The sequence below is a fragment of the Vigna angularis genome, chromosome 1, assembly GCF_016808095.1.
Source record: "Vigna angularis cultivar LongXiaoDou No.4 chromosome 1, ASM1680809v1, whole genome shotgun sequence".
NCBI classification, from domain to species: Eukaryota; Viridiplantae; Streptophyta; class Magnoliopsida; order Fabales; family Fabaceae; genus Vigna; species Vigna angularis.
This window is the reverse complement of record NC_068970.1, coordinates 23,444,844-23,457,420: the sequence shown is the minus strand read 5'-3', so window position 1 is coordinate 23,457,420 and position 12,577 is coordinate 23,444,844. Positions and strand designations below refer to the sequence as shown.

Genomic DNA, 12,577 nt, shown 5'->3' with positions numbered 1-12,577 from the left:
CAAAAGCATCACAACAAAATATTAGAACAAAGACTTTCTGCACCCTCATGATGTCTTTATGCACCCCATGATGGGTATAAAAAGACCAAAACTCTTGCAAATATAATATTTAATTATATTGTTTTTTCCTCCTTATACATCACTCTTACCTTCCTATGAGGTGCTAAAAGAGATTTTTGTTACTTCATCCAGCTAAGCTGAGAAAAAAAAAACTCAAGCCATAAAAGTTTGAATAGTTTGTACGAAATGATAAATTCAAATTTCATTACTGTCATTATAAAATATTAACCTTTGAATACAAATAAGTGAAATTTGAACTTTATACGTTTAAGATTAAAGGCTTAAGATACATACATTCATGAAAAAATTACCTTCATTTGAGATACTTACTAAATTATTTTTTATTGAAAGTATATTTACATTTTTAGATTGATCCATCCTGTAACATTAAACTATCTAATAAACATGTAATATAACGATATATTTGATAAATAAAAACAGACTTAAACATGTTATAATTCTTTAAATTTGAAGTTAATTGTAGATTCCAAAATACACATACACAAATGTCAGAAAATTTCAAGTACAGGACAAAATATTTATGAATTAGTATAATACGGTAACTAGTAATTACAATTCAAATATTAGAATATAAAATTGTTAAAAGTTACGTGATTTTCAGTGTGGGTGTGAAAAGTTGGTTAATCTAGATTTCGAACCAAATATTTACACGGTGGTGTTGAGGCTGTTCCCATACACATCAAAGAAAAATTTAAATAGATGATGATATTAAAAAAAATAAAACTGAAGTAGTTCTCGGAAACAGACAATAATAGAAAAAAGTGACCCACAAAAAAGGCATACTCTAAGAACCTTCTTCCTCTTCCTGGAGCTTAGCGAAGTAAAGTAGGATAAAGTTGCATCTAAAATATATTCACCATCCAGAAGATAGACCTGATAATATCATCATTATAAGAGGAAATTCAATAGAAGCATAATAGAATCTTCTAAGTAAACTTCAAAAGGCTTTCACATATTCTACATTCCTTTCAATCTTGGTTATTCCATCAATAAAAGCAGTTTAAACAAACCAAATCATTTTCTTCAAATGTCAACTAGCAAAAGATAGAAAAACTAGCAGTTTCTTTGATTAACAATGAGCAGATTGAGATAAATACAATCCAAGCTCCTTTCCTCTAGATCTTTTGCTATGAAGTACACGTTATCCTTGTCTAAACAGTAATTACTCAAGAAAATGTGAAAACTATGCAACATAAAGCGAGATGGCCAGACATGAATATTTCTGTCTTCATATTCTTACTTTTTTTACTGTTAACATAATGGTCCAATTAATTTGTATGACGGTGGACTATTTTGAGATTTTTAAATAATTCTCTTAACGTTTGTAAGTATGTATTTGAACTAATTAATCAATTTTATTGAGAACTAATTGAAAATATTTAAGGATCCATTTATAGTCTTTTAAAACATAGGTATCAATTTAAAATTGTCAAATATTTCATTGAATTGCATATTAATTTAACCTAACTTAAAAAAAATAAACCTAACTTAAAAAGTAAAGTGACTATTGTTGTTTTCTTATCTATTAATCTGATCTAATTTTCTCCCCAAAACAATCCTTAAAACAGCACTGGAAGCAACAAAAAGAGCATACAGTTAACAATTTTAGTAACACCTTTTAGAAGGACTACGGTGTTATTTAATTAGAACCCAACGAACTTATAACTAGACTACAAACCCCTTAAATTCATCACAATATGCAGAAGGGTACATGTATTCTAATAATCCACTGAACGTCAATTATACTCTAAAATATAATTAATATTAACTTACGCAAAAAAGCTTAGCAACTACAGCAATTTTTCATTTTTTTAGTTAGCCTCTCTTTTATCTTCATTCAACAGCTTGTTGTTGTAAAGGTGAAGTTATAGATAGTCTTCTATATCACACTAGCATCTAGAGCTGATAACTTGTATTCAGGGATAATATCTACTTGTATATGCTTGGTAATGCCTAACATAAGGAAGAAAAATGTCCATCACTTACAGGCAAAGCATTGAAAAGAGCCAGCGCAAGAGAGGTATGAAATGTCCATATTAATATCCTTTCCAGTATACTTGGAAAGTATGCAACAATTTGTGGTCCCCATCGAGGCTGATACGATGTTAGCTTAATTGAATGTGCCATAGAGACAACATCACCAACAAAAATAAAAGTCCCACCACAATTAGTTGCCTTAACGCCGGAAGTCTTAGAAAATGGAAATCTGTTTTGTTCATGTGACAAACATTCATGAGAAGGACTTGAATATGAAATCTCAACCCACACCAATCCAGGCTCCTGAACTGGAGCTAAACAAAATTCATCCTGTGAAAAATATCCAAGAACATTCAGTTGCTAGTTATTATCTTAAATGTCGAGGTATAGTGTAAAAGGAACAGAGTAGACACATTGGCATAAATTAGTAAGTTCATAAACGTTAAAACAATTGTCTACCTGAAGGCACGTACAGCCACCTCCCCTTAATGTGGCTAGTCCCCTGTCATCACCACACCTATTACGCTTGACGACATCTTTAGCATTTATGCAGTACATACTCCGTCCAATGTTCAAAAGATCAGTTTTATTCTGACCATCATGAAGTGTAACATTAGAGGAGCATAATTTTACAAAGGCAGTAAGTTCACCGGGACAAACATGTTGATTTCCCAGCCATTTGGTGATTTTGATTTCTTCCATCATAAAACTAGGGACACAATAACCCTTCATTTTATTGACAGTCTCCAATTCTCCAGTGCGATGAGAAAGATTTACATTATTAAGCTTAACATTATATGTCAACGTATTGAGCTTTAACCATTCTTGTGAATTTCTGATGGTTACATCATCTATCGACAGAATAACATCACCAGGAGCTAAATAACCAGACAAAGGTGAGGTTGGGGGTACATTCAAAACCTGCTCCCATGTAGCCACCAACATGCAAAAAGAAAGGGCAAGATATATGAGAACCAAACAAAATGATAAACCTAAAATGATTTTAAAAAAAGTACCTTGGGATTGTGACCACTGGTGTAAAAGGGAAACAAGATCAAGGGCAAGAAGAATAACGCCAGTCCGCAAGCCGCACAACACTAGAAAATTGTAGAAGGTGTACAAATGAAATTAGCAATCTCGGTCATTAAAAATCAAACTAAAGACATGGATACACCCAAAATTATAAGAATAGAAACTCAAGATCTAATGACACCAATGCAGAACAAAATGAAACTTACACCAATTAATTAACTTTAGAAGATTTCTTCCAAAATTCACATTGCGCTACTTAAGATCTATTAGAATATCATCATACAGGATTATTTTCATGCAAGATTTTGATGAGTTGTATTTATTCTGGAGTTATGGTATAGATATCATCACAATTAAGAAAATTGGACTAGGCTAGTCGGGCCAACTGATTCAACCGTGAACCAGTTCTTTGATCAGTTCAGTCTAGCAACTAAAATCAGTATTTAAAAACTGATCATTGAACTGTCACACCAGGTTCAAACCATCTGAACCACGCACAGCCAGTCATGGTTGGATTGAAGACCATTTCAATATTTTAACAAAAATACCACTATTGAACCCAAGCCTGTGTCAGTGATATATTGATTGGTAACTTCTATGCAGTTTCTGTTTTATATGGTACATCCTAAGCAAATTTAATCAATATAAAATTATTTAATTCAGTTAATTTCGTATTTGTATTATTATTATTATTTATTTTGCAGAACAATATGATCTTTTGATGCTAATATATAAATTTACCTAAGCATCTTACAAAGATTTTATGTCAGTTTATTATTTAGTTGATCATATAATACTTATATGGTATTGATAGGATATAATGTGTATGATAGGTGGAAATAGATTACAAAATTAGTTGTTAGTTGGGTTGTTAGGATGAGTGAGTCTTTCTTTATATAGTGGGGGCCTTTGTAGGCAGAGAAATGTTTTTGGATATTTAGAGAACTGTTGACAGGATCATTACCATCCTGTGTGAAGGGAACTTTGTCCCTTGGAGGCATTCTTCCTATTCTGGGTGCCTAGAATCAATAATACCATATCTTTTCAATGAGCTTTTGTGTTTTACAGTAGTTTTCTTGGGTTCCTCTACCTAGGAATCTAACAAATTGGTCCGACCTACCGGATCAAGAAGTGGTAGAAGCATGGAAGGAAGAGTCAATACTTTGGAGCGGTGGGCCAGCGAATAAAAAAGGGTAATAGCAGAATGGAGAAGAACTATCCAAGAAATAAAATAAATGCTGCAGAAATCCAAGAATCACAGAAAGGGCCCAGAAGGAAGTGAGAAATTTGTCATGAAAGGAAAGAAAAAGGGAAAAACAGGTATGGATGCTGAGAAAGATAGTCTGTAAAACATCAAGAAAGGCAAGAAATTCTCTGAAGAAGGAAAGTTCTTGGCTAATGATGAAGAAAAGAAGGAAGAAAGATATCCACAAGCAGTAGACCATATGAGGAGAGAGAAAAATTGTTGAGGCCTGGGGCTTAAAGAGTGGTGTCAGGGAGCGACCCAGTTAAGTCTGTTTATAGAGCAAGAAGGGAAGAAGAGAGGAACTTCTGCAAGACAACAAGAAAGCAAAGAAACCCTCAGGTGGACGAGAAAATTCAATCAATTGGGAGAAGAAAGGAGAAGAGAATGCCATTGATGGAACTAGGAAGGGTGAGGAAGAACTAATTTTTCCATGGGTGGAAGGAAAAGAGTTGTCCACATATGAAGGGACTGACACCCAAGGTCAAACAACAAGGGCAACAAATGCTTCTAAAGTTCAGAACACCAAAGGATCAAAAAAGTACACCCAAACAATGAAAAAATGTAGTCCAGGGATTCAAGATCTAGCACCAAAAATCCAAGAACCTCTCTTGGGAAGATCTGGCAACAACTCTACAAAAGATAGCTGAAGGGAACAGGAGAAGCATGTTATGTGAGAGTTCTGGCAGCAGTAACACAGATTGGGAGTGTGGAAATTTTATGTGAGAGTTTGACAGTACATGGAATTAACACTGTGAATCATTCAAATTTGGTTGGATCGTCATTTCATTTTCCTATAACTAGATTTAGAAACGATATGTGGTCGAAGAAAATTTTTCATTTTCAGCCACTATCCAGTTGTACTGTTAAATCAAGTTTTGTTGGAAATAATGGAGCAGCTGCCAAAAGTGTTGTTGATGTCGATGAAGTCACATGAAATTTTGGGGATTTCACAGAATTGGGCTAAAAGAATCCAAGAGTGGAAGTCTTTGGAGGAGGATTTGTCGGATTCAATATTTATTAGTGTTTATGAATCAATAATAGATTTTTTTAGGGCAGTAATTATTAGGGTAGAGGGGACACCATATCATGATGGCCTATTCCTTGTTGATGTTTTCTTCCCAAGTAGCTATCCTACTGTACCCTCGGAAGTCTACTACCACTTTGGTAGGTTTCAGCTCAACCAAAATTAATATAGTTCGGGCAAAGTTTACCTTAGTCTACGTAACACTGGGTCTGGCCATGAGAATGAGAAGGGACAACCAGGTGTTTCAAAAATGTTACAGGTTCGGGTCTCTGTACATGGTTTAATCTTGATTTCAAAACCATACTATATTGAGCCTGGATTTGCCCATCTAATGGGTTCTAAGGAGGGTACATTTTTGACCCATGCAAGAAGTCACTAGTTTTTCAGGTCTTTTGGTTGGAAGCAGTTCTTATCATTAATGGAACAGAAGGAGTCAACAATTCTCTCATATCAACCACCACCCAAGCCTCCAAACCCGAATTTGCGGACAGTAGCCAGTAGGTTCAAGTTTAAAGCTTAAAGCTTAAAGCCATGAGATCATGCTTAAAGCTTCATTGTTCCAACCTTGAGGACAAGGTTGTTCTACAGTGGTGTGTAATAATAGGATATAATGTGTATGATAGGTGGAAATAGATTACAAAATTAGTTGTTAGTTGGGTTGTTAGGTTGAGTGGGTCTTTCTTTATATAGTGGGGGTTCTTTGTAGGAAATGTTTTTGGATGTCTAGAGAATTGTTGACAGGATCATTACCATCCTGTGTGAAGGGAACTTTGTCCCTTGGAGGCATTCATCCTATTATGGGTGCCTAGAATCAATAATACCATATCTTTTCAGTGAGCTTTGGTGTTTTACAGTAGTTTTCTTGGGTTCCTCTACCTAGGAACCTAACAGGTATATAATTTCACCTAGTTGGTTTAATTCAATGTTAGATGCCTCAGCATGCCTGAATCAGTTAGTAACAGAAACTAGTCTACAAAATAGCTTATTAGAGACGTAACTGAAAGGGGAAGAGGGTACCACAAGGAAGAATTAGAAGTGGGGTTGCTTAGGAGTGGAATAGGGAGTGAGAGGCCAGGTGATAGAGGACTAAAAGTATATGTGAGGAAGAATAAAGGCAGGAAGCAGAAAGTTTCTGTTAGCAGTTAGTTAGAGGGAAAGGGGAGTATAAATAAGGAGTTAGTTGTAAAGGGCAGGATTATTGAGATTGTATTTTGTTTGTTGAGTGTTACTGGAACTTAGTCTAGTGGAGGGAGGTTAGGCTTCCTTGATTGTTTTCGGGACATTTTATTCTTCCATTCATTGAATAAGAAGAGGTTATTCATTGTGAGAGTCTTTTCCTTGTGATTTACACGCTTTCTTGACTTCTTGATTAAAGAAGTCCATCACCAGGTCTCTCAAACACCTGGAGGAGTCTGTTCGGAATCTGAAAATAAATATCAGAAAAAGGTATTGAACAGACTGTACAAAAAGAAACAGAGATACAAGAAAATAGGGAGAGACTCCCTCAACGGTTTCCCCCTTACAATTAGAATTGAGTGTGTTATTGACAATTCAGAACGAACCATATTTAAAGGCAATCAAAAGCTTAACTGGCACATCTTGAAATCATCAAAACCTTGGATGGCATAGGGTAGTGACCAACTCCAAAAACACTGAAGCAGAATGATGGCAACTTTAGTGGTGATCCATAGATTTTAAAAGATTTTTTTATGATTGGTATATCATATTTTATTACTTGTAAACATAAAAAAATGATATAATAGTTGGCCATAGATGCAACAAGCAAGGATCAACTCTGAAAAGCTTAAACAACTAGACCTAGTGCAACTGCCATGAGCTAAAAGTTTAGTGAAATAGGACAAATTTAATTCAACTGGTCAAATCAAGAAATGGTACATATTGCTTTCCCTTCTTTAACAAGTATATATTTTCAATTTCTTTTTAAATTCTAGAACATATAAAAAAAGGTTATCAAGTAGCTCAAGTGTCCATCCTTAATACTGGTATCAACGGATCCTATTCTATTCAACTTACAACTGCATTGTGCCAAATGCCAGCAGAATACACACGGAGGCCAGTCCAATAAGGCACAGTCTGGAACAATTCATAGGCAACCAATGCACCAGGAAATAGTATTGCAATGAAGATGGCAATGTACTCTATTTGTATTCCCTCACTGCTTTTCATTGAAAAGGTTAAATCATGAGAATCTAGCTTTCATCATTTCAAGCAAAAACTAAATTCGGGGTTATACAATTCTTGTACTTGCATGGTCACATATTAAATAAAAGAATAACAAAACTTTACAGCTAAAATGACCATTAGAGATACACCCTCGATGACGATTTAAACATGTATGACAATTGCAACTGATGCTAAAATATGTTCAACAGCAATAAGGAGCACCCAAAATATATTCATAAAGCCTCAACGTATAAAATATACAATAAAGAAATTGTTTTTTAGGACATTATAATGAATTTCATGTGTTGGGTACACACATGGGTATAATGAAGAAGAGATAAAATAATAACGAACAAAACCAATAATAGGAAATATTTTAATATTTCCCTGTCAGTTATATTAAATTTCCCTATTTAATGTAATCAAATCATATCTCTAATATTAAGAAACAATTTAGTAATTATGACAGTCGTATGTTAGACAACTATTGAGATACTTTGTGAATTTCATTTTTCAAACTCCAAAATTCTCTGTCAAAACTAGGTTAAGTTAAATGATTAATTATTAATTTAATAATTGCTACAATTAAAATGCACAAAATAGTTGAATTTCTCATTTTGTTCATCTAAATCATGGATTTTCTTCAGCTTTAGATAAAGTTTCGGAAAAGGAATGCTTTTGACCAGGAGTTCAGTAGAAGGAATGCTTATTTAGTATTTAAACAACCACTCACCTAAGATAACTAACTACGAAGATGTTTTGTATACTTTAGGAGGAAGTAATATAGATGACAGCAAACCAAAGGTTTATCAACACAGTAACACAACAATAGATGATAATATAAAGTTTTAGTCAGAGGCAAAAGATGTGAAGACAACTAACCTTGTGGCAGCAACTGCATGACCAAATTCGTGCACAGAGACGGATATGATGGTAGAAACACAAGCGTACCCAACATCAGCAAGTGATAAACTTAACCCGGGCACCTGCATAAGATGCAGTTATTAAGTTCTTGAGCACATGAAAGAAAAAGATTATTTACATTTTCCATGTGGGTGTTTTAGTGCTGCCATATTTGCCTTGTCTTTGTTATTCCTTTCAAAAAACAAATAACAAACTGATTTAAATTTGAAAGGAAGGAGAAACAAAGTTGCCAACCAAAGGAGGTAAACCAAACAGCCAGGTACTGGCAAAGTTTCCAAGCTTAATGCCGCCACCAAGGAGTTGCAATGTTCTGGCTAGTTCCCAAAGAAGAATCTGGACATGTTCGGTACTATACAAATTAATTGAAATCCAAAAAAGAAAATATTCAGAGCAAATAGCCAAAATAGTCCCTCAAAGATTACCAGCCTGAATAAATTTCACACAAGTACTTCTAGAAGAAGAGACAAAATTCTCAATACATACAAAGTAAAAGATAATCTATTTAGAGAAACAAGTATAAAAGAGCTTTTATAAATAGTTTATGCATAAGCTAAATTTAGCTTGTGGGTTTACGCAAAAGTTTATTTCATTTTTTTCTTAGAAGTGCCTATGAAAAAAAAAATCCAAAAAGACCGTACGGCTGGTCATACTAGTGATTCAATGATGAAAATTGCACTTGGATTCCCTGAATATGCATTGCTCAAGTCAAATTAGTCCTCGCGTCATAAATCTCGATAACTAATTTGACAAATGGAATACACACTCAAGGATTGATTAGAGTTTCGAATAACTGTATATTCAAGGACCTTAACAACAATTTCCACCATTCAAGAACTAATACCAGACGCTGTATTGCACCTTGCTAAAACTAATTTACCATCGACTCAAACATTTAATAAGAAAAAGGAAATCAAGAAACACCAAAATTCTCACCACAGAAACTCCAAATAACGCAGAGACGCCAAAGCCAACCCCAATTGAGAACCATATTTTGAAAAACCTATAAGATACACAAGCCAAGCAAAGCAAGTGTAAGAAATATTGAATAAAAAGCAGAACCGTGCGCGCATGCCGAACAGAAAATATGACCTGGAGTATCGGCGACCCAAGAGAAATAGAGGTATGTTAAATGAGGAGATTTTGTAGTCGCAATAGCTGCATTTAGACATTACACAAATTAAGTTCTATGCGCACAGAGATGGAGGAAAATGAAACAATCGAAGAAGGTGATTTACCAGCAAGAAACCGTGTTGGAAATGTTGGAAGAGGAAGAGGAAGAACTGTGAAGTGGGAGAAGACGGCGGCGTGAGAGCCTTTGAGGCACAAATCTCCTTATTCGCCGACCTTCAACTTCTTCCATCACTTCAATGGCGTTTCTCTTAGTTTTACCTTTTAACTCCTAAAGAGATTAATTTAATCTTTTATAATCTAAATACATTTAAAATCATCTATCTGTTGCTATATTCAGGGGATTTTTTCTAATTGGGGGTTATGCTTTCTAATTATATCCTTTAAATAATTTTTTAAATTAAAATAATTATTTTAACGATATTATCTTTTGAATTATTTCTTTTTAAATTCAATTGTCTTTTATTTGACTATTTTCTTAAACTTAAATTTTTAATTAAAAATTATTTAGAAAAACAATTAAAAATTCTTTTGAATAAAATTAAAAAAATTATATTTCATTTTATAATTATAATAATAACTATAATAATAGTTTTCTTACTTTTTATTATTATAAAAGAATAACACAAATGTATGTAACATATATGTTTCATTAATATTTGAAAATAGAACATTTTATTAAGAAAAGAAAAATATTATGAGTAGATAGGATAGAATATCTGGATTTTAAATATGAAATGAATCGTATAGAAAGAGAAGTAGTATCTGAATTTTAAATATGAATTTAATTGTATGGAAAGAGAAGTAATTATATTTTATATGCTCAAAACTTGTTGGTTAAAACTTATTTCTGAACTAATTGTAAAACAAACTTAGCAATTATTGATTGCAGTTCAATTCATGCTTTTTATGTTTTTACAAGTAATTTAAATTAATTTTCTTTCCATTAAAATTAGACTTAATTATAATATTAAAAAATTATTAAATCCTAAATTTTAAAATGATTGCATTTAATTTTTTAATGTCTTTCATGACGGTTTTGTACGCTTCAGAGTGTGTGTGGGTTGTTGTCTTCCATAATAGACATTTATAATTTTTCTAGAGAATTTCTTCATAAAATTTGAATGTATTTAATAAAAACAAAACCTTTCATCCGTATAAAGTAAAAGTTGTAAACTAAAAACATGCAACTCACCAAAATTATCAATCAATCATTCTAAAAATCAAGTTCACGTTTTTTTATTCTCAACGTCCACAACAGTGTATGTCAAAGAAAGCATTTAATCATTATCGTCTCTTGCAAGAGTTGATAACAACTCTCCCAATATTTTCCTTTCAAAAAAACATTATCTAAACCTATAACATATAAAGTTATCCTTGCATGCCTTCTATTAAATATAGTGAAAACTATATATAAATTTAATTTTGTTAAATATACACATAGAGTCCTCTATTTATAATAGAAGAAATATGGACTAAGCCCAAAATACAAATAAAAAATAATAACAAACAAACTAAGATAAAAAATAAATATAAAATAAAGATAATATATCTAACACTCTTCTTCAAGTTGATGTATACAATTTGTATGTACCAAGCCTATTACTAATATAATCCATAAAGACTTAGTGAAAATATCGGCTTTTACACTCGAGTGACACCAAATTGTTAATTATTTGCGAAGAAAACATAGAAGACGAAATATCAACCCGGAAGACTCCCCTTGAGCAACAAATTTGGGAGGTTGCTCCATGTAAATCTCTTCTTACAAAACGTCATTGAGGAATGCATTGTAGACACCCAATAGATTAAGAGGTCATTGTTGAATAACCACCACATCTATAAATAAACTAAAAAAAAATCATCTTTGCCACACGAGAAAAAACATATATGGACAGGTAAAACGCAATGGTGACAAAAGAGAGGTTAGAAGAGACATCAGCGGAAGAAGTCATGGATGAATAGGAGAGATAAGCCTTAAAAATATAAGATTCTCCAATTAAGACATCTGAAAAAGGAAGACGGGACATGCAACCACACACAATGAACTTAAAAGAGAAAAAAAGTGATCTCAACGCTCTAAATCGTCGCGAGACGTGCCACCATACACGAAGAAAAAGGGAGTAGATCCACTACTTCAAAAGACGTTGATAGCGCGTAAGAACTCCAATGAAGGCATTGTTGACGACACGATGGTTGCCTGATCGAGAATATCTCGTGTGATATCATCGGTCAAAACTGAAATTCCTCAAAAGAACATTAGGTTCTAGATATTGTGTTGAATATAGTGAAAAATATGTATGAGGTTAATCTCCCTTGCGTTAAACATACACACAGGGTCATTTATTTATAATAGAAAAAATATGGGCTAAGCCCAAAATGCAAATAAAAAATAATAACAAACTAACTAAAGATAAAAGATAAATATAAAATAAATATAATATATCTAACACCTTCAAACACACATATAATCTCTTAAAAATTAGGTTGTCCTCATTGTTTTCCACATTCACTTTAACTGTAGATCTATGATTTGACCTCAGAGGCTCATTTGCATAGTCATATACTCTTTTAAACTGTTCTTGGAAGCAACTATCAATTTATTGTAAGCCATTTTTTTTTCCTGAAGGTCGTAAACTTAGACACACCAATGTTCCATTTCCTACAAATTTTGTTTCGAAGGTTAGTTAGATTAATATTTATATTTTCTCTTATTGTCTCCTCTAACCTGTCACTTAACCACTTTGAAGTGATTAGACGAACATTAAATTCCCTACTGCAACTATGGTTGTTGATAATTTTCCTTAACTACCATGTAATCTGTGCAGCCTTATACGCACAATAAGCATATCATTGACATTTGCCTTTTGCACCACAACATTTAGCAACTACTTTTCGTTTGTCATTTCTAAAAATCTTTCATTTTCTACCACTATGAACACCATAAGTTCTAATTGCTTCAATGACCTCTTCCCTTTCAG

General features: G+C 33.1%; 1 protein-coding gene across 4 annotated transcripts; it reads right to left on the bottom strand.

Moving 5' to 3' along the window:
* Positions 1-688: 688 nt before the first annotated feature.
* LOC108320667 (membrane-bound transcription factor site-2 protease homolog) lies at positions 689-9,863 on the bottom strand. 4 transcript variants are annotated; one of them, XM_017552207.2, is made up of 10 exons: positions 9,704-9,863; positions 9,558-9,623; positions 9,402-9,468; positions 8,703-8,801; positions 8,427-8,530; positions 7,395-7,536; positions 3,075-3,155; positions 2,518-2,979; positions 2,068-2,388; positions 689-954 (listed from the first exon to the last, which is right to left on the bottom strand). In XM_017552207.2, the coding sequence occupies exons 1-10, from the start codon at positions 9,826-9,828 to the stop codon at positions 790-792; spliced, it is 1,632 nt and encodes a 543-aa protein (XP_017407696.1). In that variant the 5' UTR covers positions 9,829-9,863; the 3' UTR covers positions 689-789. The 4 variants fall into 4 exon arrangements, with proteins under 4 accessions (XP_017407696.1, XP_052728012.1, XP_052728011.1 ...); XM_052872052.1 differs by lacking the exon at positions 8,703-8,801 and having other exon boundaries at positions 9,704-9,859; XM_052872051.1 differs by lacking the exon at positions 9,558-9,623 and having other exon boundaries at positions 9,704-9,859.
* Between the last annotated feature and the right edge of the window lie 2,714 nt (positions 9,864-12,577).